The sequence below is a fragment of the Echinops telfairi genome, unplaced genomic scaffold, assembly GCF_000313985.2.
Source record: "Echinops telfairi isolate 266 unplaced genomic scaffold, ASM31398v2 ScPeMD7_3;HRSCAF=10, whole genome shotgun sequence".
Lineage (NCBI taxonomy): Eukaryota > Metazoa > Chordata > Mammalia > Afrosoricida > Tenrecidae > Echinops > Echinops telfairi.
The window spans coordinates 44907687-44920305 of record NW_022103899.1 but is presented as its reverse complement, the minus strand read 5'-3'; the positions used below and the strand labels follow the sequence as shown (position 1 = coordinate 44920305).

At 39.5% G+C, this 12619-nt stretch overlaps 1 protein-coding gene across 2 annotated transcripts in view; it reads left to right on the top strand.

Annotated features, from left to right (window-relative positions):
* USP37 (ubiquitin specific peptidase 37) overlaps positions 1 to 12619 on the top strand; it is an 86576-nt gene that overhangs the window by 36165 nt on the left and 37792 nt on the right. For both annotated transcript variants that reach the window (XM_045294764.1, XM_045294760.1), the window contains 3 exons: positions 8694 to 8825; positions 9068 to 9191; positions 11115 to 11305. In XM_045294764.1, the coding sequence (XP_045150699.1) occupies positions 8694 to 8825; positions 9068 to 9191; positions 11115 to 11305 (447 nt within the window). The remainder of the gene's footprint in view (positions 1 to 8693; positions 8826 to 9067; positions 9192 to 11114; positions 11306 to 12619) is intronic.

The following is a 12619-nucleotide window of genomic DNA, read 5'->3' as shown; positions in this document are numbered from 1 at the left end:
AGGGGATCTCCAGTGGCCTACTAATGGGCTTTGGGTCTCCACTCCGCACTCCCCCATCATTCACTATGTTAAGATTTTTTATAACTTGAGAAACTATATTAAAGGGTCCTGGGATTAGGAAGGTTGAGAGCCACTGAACTAAGGCAAAGGGTTGGTTAATTTGCCTGGGTGGCACATTGAGTAATTCAGCAGTAATGAATAGAGGCAGTTGAACTTGTTACATTCTTAACCACGATGCTAGATTGCTTCTCTCTACCTTCTGTTTTTTCCACTCCATATAAATGATGGGCATCCTACCATATGAACAGGCTTCAAAAAGTTCATGGAAAAATGAAATTAGAAAATAATGGAATTTTCCACAAACTTTTTGAAGCCCCATCATATTATGTAATATTAAACCTTGGTGGTTTGTTTTTATTTTTTCACACTTAAAATTCAGGCTATAAAGAACATAAAAATTTATTAGATTTTAATACATGGAACTTTTCTATAGGATAAATACTGGGAAGTAGAATTGTTAAAACTAGGGAAGGCACTTTAGATTTTACATGTTTCATGTATTAGCAGAAAACAACATAAAAGTTGCTGTGCTTATCTGTTAATTTTTCTAAGGCCCATCTTATATTGTCTTTGCCCTTGGATTTCATCATTCATTTCCTTTGTTCATTCTCAGAAGCCTCCCTCAGTTGGTGCCTCCTCTCTCTATCACATTCTTGTCTTACCTAGCACATTTTCTGGCTCATCTACATCCAAGTCTACATTGATTGGTGTTTACATTGATCTTATCTCATTTTCCTTTTCCCTTGTATTTTATATTCTCTTTCTGGTCTTGATTATTTCCTTCAGAGCCCTTGACAGCCTCTGGAGGTACCCACCCTGGTGCCCAGACTCCCTTTCTACCTCCAGTTTCTTTCACTCCTGTGCCCATTGCTAGAATCACTGCTTTCCTATTTGTCGTGCCTCTTCCAATGTATTTCAAATGTCCAGGATTTACCAAACTTACTGCCTTCAAGTCAGTTCTCACTCTTGGCAACCTGTGGAACAGACTGGCTCTTCTAGGGTTTCCAGGACTTTTTATCTTTATAAAAGCAGACTGCTACATCTTCTAACACCACCACCACCCCCACAAGCTAAAACGAAGAACTTAAAAAACAAAAAGTCTACAGCAGTAGTTCCCAAAGTGCCCCGGGGACACTGGAACAATCCAGGGGGCTACAAAATTAGATACCTAAACTTTATGCTGGGTTATGAGCTATAGTACAAAAACTTTTAATTGCTAGTGGGAGAACTTAGTTTTGCTTTTGTTTTTCTGAAAAGAGAATGATAGACCACACAAGTTTGGGAACATATAATCTAGAGAATAATAGAAGCTTCTAATTCTGATTCTCCTCATAATACCCTCCGAACATTTAAAACAAGTAGAGCAAATAAAAGCACACATAAATACCGTATATACTCGTGTATAAGCCAAGTTTTTTTCAGCACATTTTAAAAAAAAATCATTTTATTGGGGGCTCGTACAACCCTTATCACAATGCATACATACATCCATTTTGTCAAGCACATTTGTACATTTATTGCCCTCATCCTCAAAACCTTTAGTTTCTGCTTGAGCCCTTGGTATCAGCTCCTCAATTTTCCCCTCCCCCTCCCCCATGAATCCTTGCTAATTTATAAATTACTATTATTTTGTCATGTCTTACACTGTCCGATGTCTCCCTTCGCCCACTTTTCTATTGTCCATCCCCCAGGGTTGGGGTTATACATAGATCCTTCTAATAGGTTCACCCTTTTTACCCTACCTTCCCTCCACCCTCCCTGTTATCACCATTCTTACCAGTGGTCCTGAAGGGTTCATCTGTCCTGGATTCCCTGTGTTTCCGGTTTCTACCAGTACCAGTGTACATCCTCTGGTCTAGCCAGATTTGTAAGGTAGAATTGGAATCATGATAGTGGTGGGGAGGAAACACTTAAAAACTAAAGAAAAGTTATATGTTTCATCCATGCTACACTGCACCCTGACTGGCTTGTCTCCTTCCCACAACCCTTCTGTAAGGGGATGTCCAGTTGCCTACAGATGGGCTTTGGGTCCCCACTCCACAATCCCTGTCATTCACAATGATATGATTTTTGGTTCTTTGATCCCTGAAACCTGATCCCATGGAAACCTCATGATCACACAGGTTGGTGTGCTTCTTCCATGTGGGCTTTGTTGCTTCTGAGCTAGATGGCCGCCTGTTTTACCTCCACGCCTTTAAGACCCCAGACTTTGTATCTTTTGAAAGCTGGCCACCATCAGCTTTCTTCACCACATTTGTTTATGCAACAATTTGCCTTCAGCGATCGTGTTGGGAAAGGTGAGCATCATGGAATGCCAGTTTAATAGAACAACGTGTTCTTGCACTGAGGGAGTACTTGAGTGGAGGCTCAATATCCATCTGCTACCTTAATACTAAACCTATAAATCTATGCATATACATCTATTTCCCTATCATATATAAATACATTTACATATGTACATGCCTATATTTAGACCTCTATAAATGCCCTTTACTTCCTAGTTCTTTCCTGTATTTCCTTTTACTTTCCTCTTGTCCCACTATCATGCTCAGCCTTCATTTGGGTTTCAGTAGTTCTTTTGGTTATGTTGCCCTTGATCAAGCCCTACCAGGCTTTTTACACCCTCCTTGCCATCGATTTTGGATCACTGGTTGTTCTTTTGTCCCTGGATTTAACACCACTTCCTTTCCACCACCTCCCACTCTCCCATGTCTTTGGCCCCCACTCCCAAACCATCAGTCCCTATTGTTCTCTCCTCCAGATTGTTTGTCCCTCCTATCTTATGTATATAGACCTGTAAGATAATATTTTTTTAAAGAGCAAAACAAAGCAACAAAAGAACAACAAAAAGCCAATGTCAAAAAAAAAGAAAAGCCTTGTAAATAGTTCAAGGTCTGTTTGTTGACCTTTGGATTGTTTTTCGGTGGAGTCTGTTGGGGTGCCATGCCGTGGCCCCAAAGTCTATTTTTGGTACTCTCTCGCTTGCTCTGTTCCCTGTGCTGTTCTGTTGCACGCCCTTAGTGCCTTGCCTTGGTGTAGTGGGGTCAGATCGGGAGCAATTCCCACACTGTCTCCACTGTTGTTCCCTGAAGGGCTGACTATGTGAGGGATGCCCTGTATCATAGTGAGGCCGGCCATATGATCCTCTCTGTGCATTAGCTGCTCTGAGGGGGGGTATCGTGCTCAAGGCTTCATTTGCTCCCATGTGCTCTGATCAGACATATCCCTCACCCTGTGCTGTAGTTTCAGTGCTGTCCTGTGAAGTGAATTATTCTGGGAGGAGGGGTGGCTGTCCACATAGTTGGGATTGGGGCCGGCCCCTCAGACCTCTCTACTGATTCCTTGCTTCATGCCGGTAATGTTGCGTTCACATCTTGGAGCACAGGGTTGAAGTCTGTTCCCTCTTTTCCTGTGGAGATATAAACAATACCCTCCCCCTCTGTGGATTAGTGCCTGTTCCCCTGGCTACCTATACTTTTTTCCCTCCCCTTTTTTAGTTGGCTACCATATGTATCCCTGGATTTGGTCTGATCTCTGCCATACTACCTGGACCTCACCCCAGGAATGTTTGTATACAGTAGCTTTTTCCCTATGCCTTTTACTTTTTTTTTTTAAGCTTACGTCAGCAGACTCGTGTTGTACCTGTCCTTGTGTGCTTGGCTTACTTCGCTTAGCATAATTTCCTCCAGTACTTCCCTTGCGGCCATGTGCTTCATGCATTCATCACTGCTTTTTAGCGATGCGTGGTACTCCATTGTATGCATGTACCACATTTTTTTAATCCATTCGTGTGTTGATGGAAATTTGGATTGTTTCCAACACCTTGCAATTGTGAACTGTGCCATGATGAACACTGGAGCACAGATGTCTGGCCGTGATGTGTTTTTTTTGCCTCTTCTGGGTATATGCGCAGTAGGGGGATTGCTGGGTCCTATGGTAGCTTGATTTCCATCTGTTTTAGATATCGCCAAATCGATTTCCATAGTGGCTGTACATACCTACAGATCAATCAGCAGTGGATGAGAGTTCCTATCTCACCACAGCCCTTCCAACACTTGTTGCTTTCTGAATTTTTATTAGGCTATCTTTGAGGGTGTTAAGTGGTATCTCGTTTTAATTTGCATTTCTCTTATGACTAATGATTGGAAACATTTTCTCATAAGTTTATTGGCCATTTGGATTTCTGCCTTTTTGAAACTTCTGTTCAGGTCCTTTGCCCACCTCTTCAGTGGGCAATTGGTTTTTTTTCTTTTTAGAAGCTAGAGCAGAGTTTTGTAGATTTTAGTAATAAGGCCTTTGTCTAATGTGTCCTTGCTAAAGACGTTTTCCTAGTCCGTGGGCTCTCTCATTACTGTCTTGGTGTATTCTTTCGATGTACACAGGTGTTCTATCTTCAGTATGTCCCACATGTCAATTTGTGACTCATCTGTATTTGTGCCCTTCCCTATTTCTGATAGCCTATGTATTCCCTGCACCAAAGTTCCGGGGGTTGGTCCCAATTCCCTCATTGATGGCCCTATTGGGTTGGGGTTTAACTTCAAAGTCTGTGATCCACCTTGAGTTTATTCTTGTGCATGGAGTGAGATAAGGGTCTTGCTGCATTTTTCTGCGGGTAGCTGTCCATTTTTTTCCACTTGTTGAAGAGGTCATCTGTTTCCCATTGGATCTTTTTTGGGCCCTTATCAAAGATCAGTTGTCTGTATGCTCATGATTTCTGGGTTTTCAGTTCTTTTCCATTGGTCTGAGTATCTGTCATTATACCAATACCATGAGATGTTGGCCACTGTGGCTGTATAATAGGTGCTAAAGTCAGGTAAAGCAAGCCCTCCCACTATGTCGGGGATTCTTTCCTCTCTATATGAAGTTGGTAATCTGTTTTTCGATTTCTTTGAAGAAAGATGGGGGTAATTGTATCGGGATTGCATTAAACTTATATAGTACCTTGGGCAGAATTGACATATTTTACTGTATTGAGTCTTCCAATCCACGAGTGTAGGATATTCTTCCATTTTTTTAGGTCACTCTTGGTTTCTTATAGTGTTCTGTAGTTTTCCTCATATAAATCTTTTGTTCCTTTAGTCAGGTATATCCCTAGATATTTCAATTTGTGCTTGGCTATTGAAGGGTACCACCTTTTTGATCTCTTCTGTGGTCTTATCCGATGTGTATAGCAATCTGATAGACTTCTGTTTGTTGGTCTTGTGTCCTCCCACTCTGCCATATTCCTCTGTGGTTTCCAGTAGTCCCCTTGTGGAGCTTTTGGGATTTTCCATATATAAAATCATATCCTCTGCAAAGAATGATAGTTTCACCTCTTCCTTCTCCAGGTGAATACCTTTGATGTATTTTCTTTGCCTTATGATGCTAGCTAAAACCTCCAGTATGATCTTAAATAAGAGTGGGGATAAGGAACATCCTTGTCTGGTCCCTTTTTTCAGTGGGTTTGTGTTCGTTTTTTCTCCATTGACTACCACATTGGCTGTTGGTTTTTCATATATAGCTTTTATTATCTTGAGGAATTTTATTTCTATTCCTATCTTCTTGAGTGTCTTAAACAGGAATTGGTGTTGGATGTTGTTGAATGGTTTTTCCGCATCTATCGATATTATCATGTGGTTCTTAATAGTTTTTCATGTCGATGTGGCAAATAATACTAATGGTCGTTCATATAATAAACCATCCCTACATCCCTGGTTATGAATCCCACTTGGTCATGGTGAATTATTTGTTTTATATACTTTTGTATTTTATTGGCCAGTATTTTGTTTAGGATTTTTGCATCAATGTTCATTAGGCATATTGGTCTGTAGTTCTCGATTCTTGTGGCATCCCTGCCAGGTTTCAGTATCAAAGTTAATAGTCGCTTCATAGATGGAGTTCAGGAGTTTGCCATCTTTCTGTGTTCTGGAAGAGTTTGTGTAGGATTGGTGTCAGTTCTTCCCTGAATGCTTGGTAGATTTCTCCTGTGAAGCCATTTTTTGTTGATAATTCCTTGATAACCTTGTCTGTTTCTTCTATTGCTTTGAGTCTGTTGAGATTCTTTACGTCCTTTGGGGATATTCTAGGGAGGGATTGTTTTTCCAAGAATTTGTCCATGTCTTCCAAGTTGTTGAATTCATTGGATTACAGTCCTTCATAGTAAAGTGTAATTAACCTTTTTATTTCATTAGGGTCTGCTGTAATGTCCCCTCTTTCATCCCTCATCCTTGCTATTGAAATTTGTTCCCTCCTTTCTTTGGTTAGGCTTGCCAGTAGACTGTTGATTCTGTTTATCCTTTCACATACCAACTTTTTTAGCAGCATTAATTTTTTCCATAGTTTTCTTATTTTCCCTCTTAATCTCAGCCCTGATTTTTATTATTTCTTTTATTTTGCTATTAGTAGGATTGTCTTGTCTTGTTGACTCTGCTCTAGTGGTTATAAAATTGTGCCAGCACATATTTCATAAGTCTCTTTTTCATGTGTGCATGTTTTGCTATGAAACTTCCTCTGATAACTGCTTTTGCTGTGTGTCCCTGACGTTCTGGTCTGTCATGTTCTCATTCTTTGTTGGTTTCTAGAAATTTCCTAATTTCATCTCTGATCTGGGATAGTGTGTACTCCTTTTGCAATAGAGGGTTTTTCTTGTTTTCTTCACCTTCCTTTTGTTGATTTCCAGCCTTAATGGCACAGTGGTCAGAGAGAAGTCTTTTTCAGCACATTTTTAATGCAGTTTTTATGGTAAAATTAGTTTCCTTAGCTCATATTCAGGTCGGCTTATACTTGAGTATATATATATACGGTATGTCAGCACTAGTAGGAGAAAGAAAACATCAAATTATTTGTGTAAAATAAATTAAGCTATAGGGTTCTCTCAATGAAAAATAATAACAGTGAATAGCTCTTTGGGTATTTATTTGAAAATTTATGTTTTTGTTAAACTACTGGTAGAATAGTATTGTGCACTAGTTCCTAAACTGTGGTCCGTGTGCAGCAATGGCAGCATCACCTGGGAACTTGTTCAAAATCAACATTTAGGGGTCCTCTCTGTCTGGAGCTACAATATCAGAAACTTGTATGTTTTACCAAGCTTTCCCCAGGTGATCATGGTGCATGCTAATGTGTGAGAACTGCTGTACTGAACATACCAGGGAAAGCCAACATATTGCTACGAAGGTCCCAGTTTAAACACATGCACAGTTTTATTCCAAATGAAATGTGTTTAAATAAGTCTTTGTCATCAGTTGATGTTGCAGACAAGTTCTTTCATGAATATACTTGTTCCACCTACTTGGTTTGCCTTCCAAAATTAAGAGCCTATCAAAACAGTGGTTTCTGAGGGGACTTACTGAGCCAGTTAAAATTAAAGGGATAAGATCAGCTCAGAAGGTTATGGTAGCTCTTTTAGGGATTTCAAAAAGATAATCTTGAAAGATTTTCTCCAAAGACCCTGGAGGACCATGGAAACTTATTAAGAAGTTTTAAGAAAATTGAAAACTTTGTTAGTAATAAAAAAGCCAGGAAAATAACACTGAGAAATCATTTCCCATCACAATGATGTACCCGCAGGGGCTGTCCTGGGAGAATTTCATTTGGAAACCTTAATCACATCCGCCCTACAGACCTGATTTTGCCCCTTCAGAGTGTCTTTTTTCCTTTTTATTTTGAATTAGGTGAAGTGTGAAGGCTTACAGAGCAGATCATCATCAGTTTTGTAATGAAAAGCTCATCAAACTACCCAGTGTCTTGCTTTGTTCCATTCTTTTCACCTATTTCCTTCTTGTTGAATATTTTCTTCCCCTTTATTCAAGTTAACAACCTGTCCACGGTGTCAGCTGTGGCTTCCCTTTCCTTTCAGCCCGGTAATAAAGTCTTTATTACAGTTTGACGACCTTTTCCTGACATTTTAGAATAGAGGTTTCGTATAATATTTGTTCTTTGGTGCTTGACAGATTTTACTCATCGTGGTATCCTCCGTTTTCAACCATGTTGTGAGCTGGTGTGCAGATATCATCATTATTCTCTAAAACTACATAGTCCTTCTTTGTGTGCATCTGCTTAGCCATACTTCCATTGATGGACATTTAGGTGGTTTCCATCTTTTCTGCTATTTTTCAACAGTGCTTTGATGAACATGGCTGTGCATATATCAATTTGTGCTGTTGCTTATTTCTTTAGGATATATGTCAAGTACATGGATTCCTCTCTTTATTGCTGATCCTCTACCAAGCTTTAGTCATATCATAATCTCTATTCCAAATTCTTAAAGGAAACTTCTACACAAATACTGCTTTCCATGGGGGGGTGTATTGTTTTACAGTCCCACCTGTAGTATATGGAAGTTTTTAGACTTCTTTTGTTCCCCAAACATTAAAAAGAACCCTATTTGAGTTCCCCAAGGGTGCCAGAACTGCTCTTATGACATGGTTTAAATTGAGGTGCACAGAATTCTTTGGGGAAGGGTTAGAGAAATAAACTTCATCCACAAAAGTGTGTAGATCTCGGTGTGTATAGTCTATGCTTAGAAGCAATAGTGTCAGATTTAACAATTTTATTTAATAAAGGTTTCTTTGATTTTATGACTACTTTTTACTTAACCTGCATACTTCAAGAACTGCTACTATCTTCTAAAGCACGGTTTCTTTTATTTTCAGCTTCTCCAATTTGGGAAATACCTGCTATATGAATGCTATTTTGCAATCTCTGTTTTCACTTCAGTCATTTGCAAATGATTTGCTTAAGCAAGGAATCCCATGGAAGAAAATTCCACTCAATGCACTTCTCAGGTATGTACTTTAACCTTTTGCAGGAGAGAAAGTTGAGGTTCTCTCTCTCTCATCCCTTAAATATTTACAGCCTTAGAAACCAAGGGGAGCAGTTGTGCTGTAAGGCACCGTGAGTCAGAATTGACTCCGTCGTGGTGGGTTTTGTAACCTTTTTACCTCAATGATGACAGACATTTAAAGTTTAGTGTACAATTGTTAATAATTAATCTTTAGAATATCATTTATCTCTTGTTTTTTTTTAGGCGCTTTGCACACTTGCTTGTTAAAAAAGATATCTGTAATTCTGAAACTAAAAAAGATTTACTCAAGAAGGTGAAAAATGCCATTTCAGCCACAGCAGAGAGATTCTCTGGTTACATGCAGAATGTGAGTACTACATTCTTTTCAGACGTTTTAGTGATAAGGGTATTGAAATGATATAATGTGCTACATGGTTTTTATTTTTAAATGAGAATTTCTATGTGTTGTTTTTAGGTGTTGTATCAGTTTTGACTCATGACTTAATAGCCAGCAGCCTTATGTTCAGGAGAATAAAACACTGCCCGCTGTTACAGCCACTTGACATGTTATCTCATTGAGGGATCTTTTTTTTTTTTCTGACCCTTTGCTTTGCCAAGTATGCCCTCCTGATAACATGTCCAAAGTACCTGAGACAAGGTCAGCAACATCTTCACTTCTTAAGAAATATTCTTGCTGTACTTCCTTGAAGATGAATTTGTTTGTTCTCTGGCAGTCCATGGTACTTTCAGTATTCTGCACCAATACCATAATTCAAATATATTGGTTCTTCTTCAGTCTTCCTTTGTCAGTGTCCAGCTTTCACTTGTCTGATGAGACCATTGCAAATACTGTGGCCTTTCATGCTCATCACAACTGAAAAACCCAGAGAGTTACATGAAAGTTCACTGTGACCCTTCTCTGCATTTTATCATGTTTCAATAATGTAGATGTGGTTTACCATTGCAGAAATTTGGACTGTTTTAACTCCAAAGGCTATTTTAGAAAAATAGCATTCTTTTTGAAGGCAAAGAGTAATTCACTTATGCTAATCCAGCAGATAGTTAGGGCTATAAAATCCATCACCCAGTTTTATTTAGACTAAATCAGACCTTAATAAATTACATATATTATTGAATTTCAAGTGTTTTAGTCATATAAGGAAAGCCCTGGTGGTATAGAGGTTACTCATTAGCCTGGTAACCAAACAGTCAGCAGTTTGAAACCACTGGCCACTCTGAGGGAGAAAGGTGGGATTCCCATGAACAGTTACAGTCTCAGAAACTCACAGGGCAGTTTTCCCCTGTTCTATGGGGTTGTTACGAGTTGGCATCAACACGATGGCAGGGAGTTTGGTTTTGGTGGTTATATGCGGGGACCAGCCTCCACAACTGAACAGGTCCAAGGAGCGATTTTGTGATTGAGGGGAATGTTAAAGAAGCATGAGACAAGACATGCAAGGGCTCACCTCTTCTAATGGAGACTGGAACCAGAATGAGGCAGTAATACAGTCTCTCCAACCTTATATAATCTTTGGCATATAAGCCACAGTAAGCACATACATAACAGGAAGGGGCTATATTAAAAGCATACATGTAACCAGAGAGTGACAAACTTGGAGTATACACGAAACAGGAAAGGTAAAGGCATACATGTGACAGGAAGGTACATAACCAGATGTGTGGGTTCTAGAGTCAGGATGGCAGCCAACCATGGTCATTTCTGAGCTGGCTTGACCTTAGGTGTCTTTGAACTCTTCTCTGGTGGAATTATCTGTGATCCTTATCAGAAGGGAGTGTACTGTACTTAAGGTTAGAATCTGGCTACTTTGGGTGGCAGATAACCTTTAGGCACATAGTCCTCAAGTAGTTGACCTTCAAGAGTATAGTAAAGGGGGTGGGAGGGGGTGGAGTATAGTAAAGGACCATGTGTTTGCAAACAGCACTACAAAATTGGCATTATCATGGGAGGACATTGAGGAGAATAACATTTACTTAGGAGAATGCTAATGGAATGCATCTCAACTTTGGAAAACGAAGGTCTCCCTCCACTGAAGCCCCCAGACTCCTTAACACATTAGCATTGAGAGTTTATCCACTTACGGAACACAAAGGTCTCCCTCCACTGAAGCCCCCAGACTCCGTAACACATTAGCGTTGAGAGTTTATCCACATACACTCTCTTCCCCGTTCTGTTTTCCACAGTCATATGAATCACAGTGTTAACTATCTGTTAATCATGATGATGATGAGAAATGTTTTGATCTGATTGAGGATGTTGTTGCCTTCTTAGGATGCCCATGAATTTTTAAGTCAGTGCTTAGACCAACTGAAAGAGGATATGGAAAAACTAAACAAAACTTGGAAGACTGAACCTGTTCCTGGAGAAGACAATTCGCCAGATATTTCCACACCCAGAGCTTTCACTTGTCCTGTGATTACTAACTTGGAGTTTGAGGTTCAGCACTCCATTATTTGTAAAGCGTGAGTAGTATTCACAAAAACATTCTCCTTTTTAATTCTTTATAATGGGTGGTTAAAACTGTGGAGACAAAGCAAATTACTGCGTTCTTCTTGACTTCTTTCCTATGTCGTGGTGAAAAGAAACCCATAGATTATACCAGACATCTTTGTTTCAAAAAATCGTTGATGAGGGGAGATTGGAGAGAACTTAAAGACTTTATTATAGGTTTTTAGCTGTCTAAATATTTTTTGATCTACAGGTTTTTTAAAAATTATAGTGGAATATCAAGTTGTTTGGAAATAATGATTTTTACCTTATTTTGTCCTTGAAAGCATCTAGTTGTTTCTTTTCTTGAACCACATTACTTTTCCTAAAACAAGATCAAATTTTGTATTATGTTTATGTTTTGTAGTACGAATCAGATTTACTTTCTCAACATCTGGGCTTCAAATTGTGGGAAAATTAAGACAGTGGACTTCCTCCACGAACTTTTTTTTTTCAGTCTAAAGCCAGACTCAGGGCCTAGCTTTTATTCATGAATCATAAGGTTAATAACAGAAGCCGCTCGGTTTTCTCTAGCCCTTTTTTTTTCTAATCGTTTTATTAGGGGCTGACACCACTCTTATCATAATCCATACATAGATCAATTGTGTACAGCGCATTTGTACTTTCATTGCCCTCATCGTTCTCAAAACATTTCCTCTCCACTTAAGCCCCTGGTATTAGGTCCTCATTTTTCCCCCAGGGAGGAGGTCACATAGTTCCTTGTAATCGGTTCTCTCTTTCCAACTTACTCTCCCTCTACCCTCCCAGTATTTCCACTCATACCTCCACGAACTTTTTGAAGCTTCTTTCTTATTTGATAAGTTTCCAGGCAGGCAGCCAGGCCAGGCAGGAGGTAGTATGGTACAGTCTCGGGATAGGAGTACTGAAAGAACACTTTGCTTTAATTGCTTTATTAGTATAACTTTGGCTAGTTTTCTAAATGTGAAATTCCTCCTTGACTGAAACACAATATTCAATAAATCTTATTCTTCATAATTGTTAACAATCTTATGTTAACAATCTTAACAATTCATAATTGTTGCATGGTAAGATTCTGTTCCACCTGGCTGTAGGTTAATTTAGCTAGGTTGCCAAATTTGTTGATTGAAAAGTGAGTCTACTGCCCCTCCCCTGAGAAGAATGTATCTCAAAGGATGGCACTGAATCTGCAGCTTCGGGAGAAGGATATATCTGACCAGAGCACACAGGAGCAGATGACAGGGGAGGAGGAGAGACTGGAGCACATCCTGGCCCACTAGGCCTTGAGGACGATGACCACAAATAGAGCA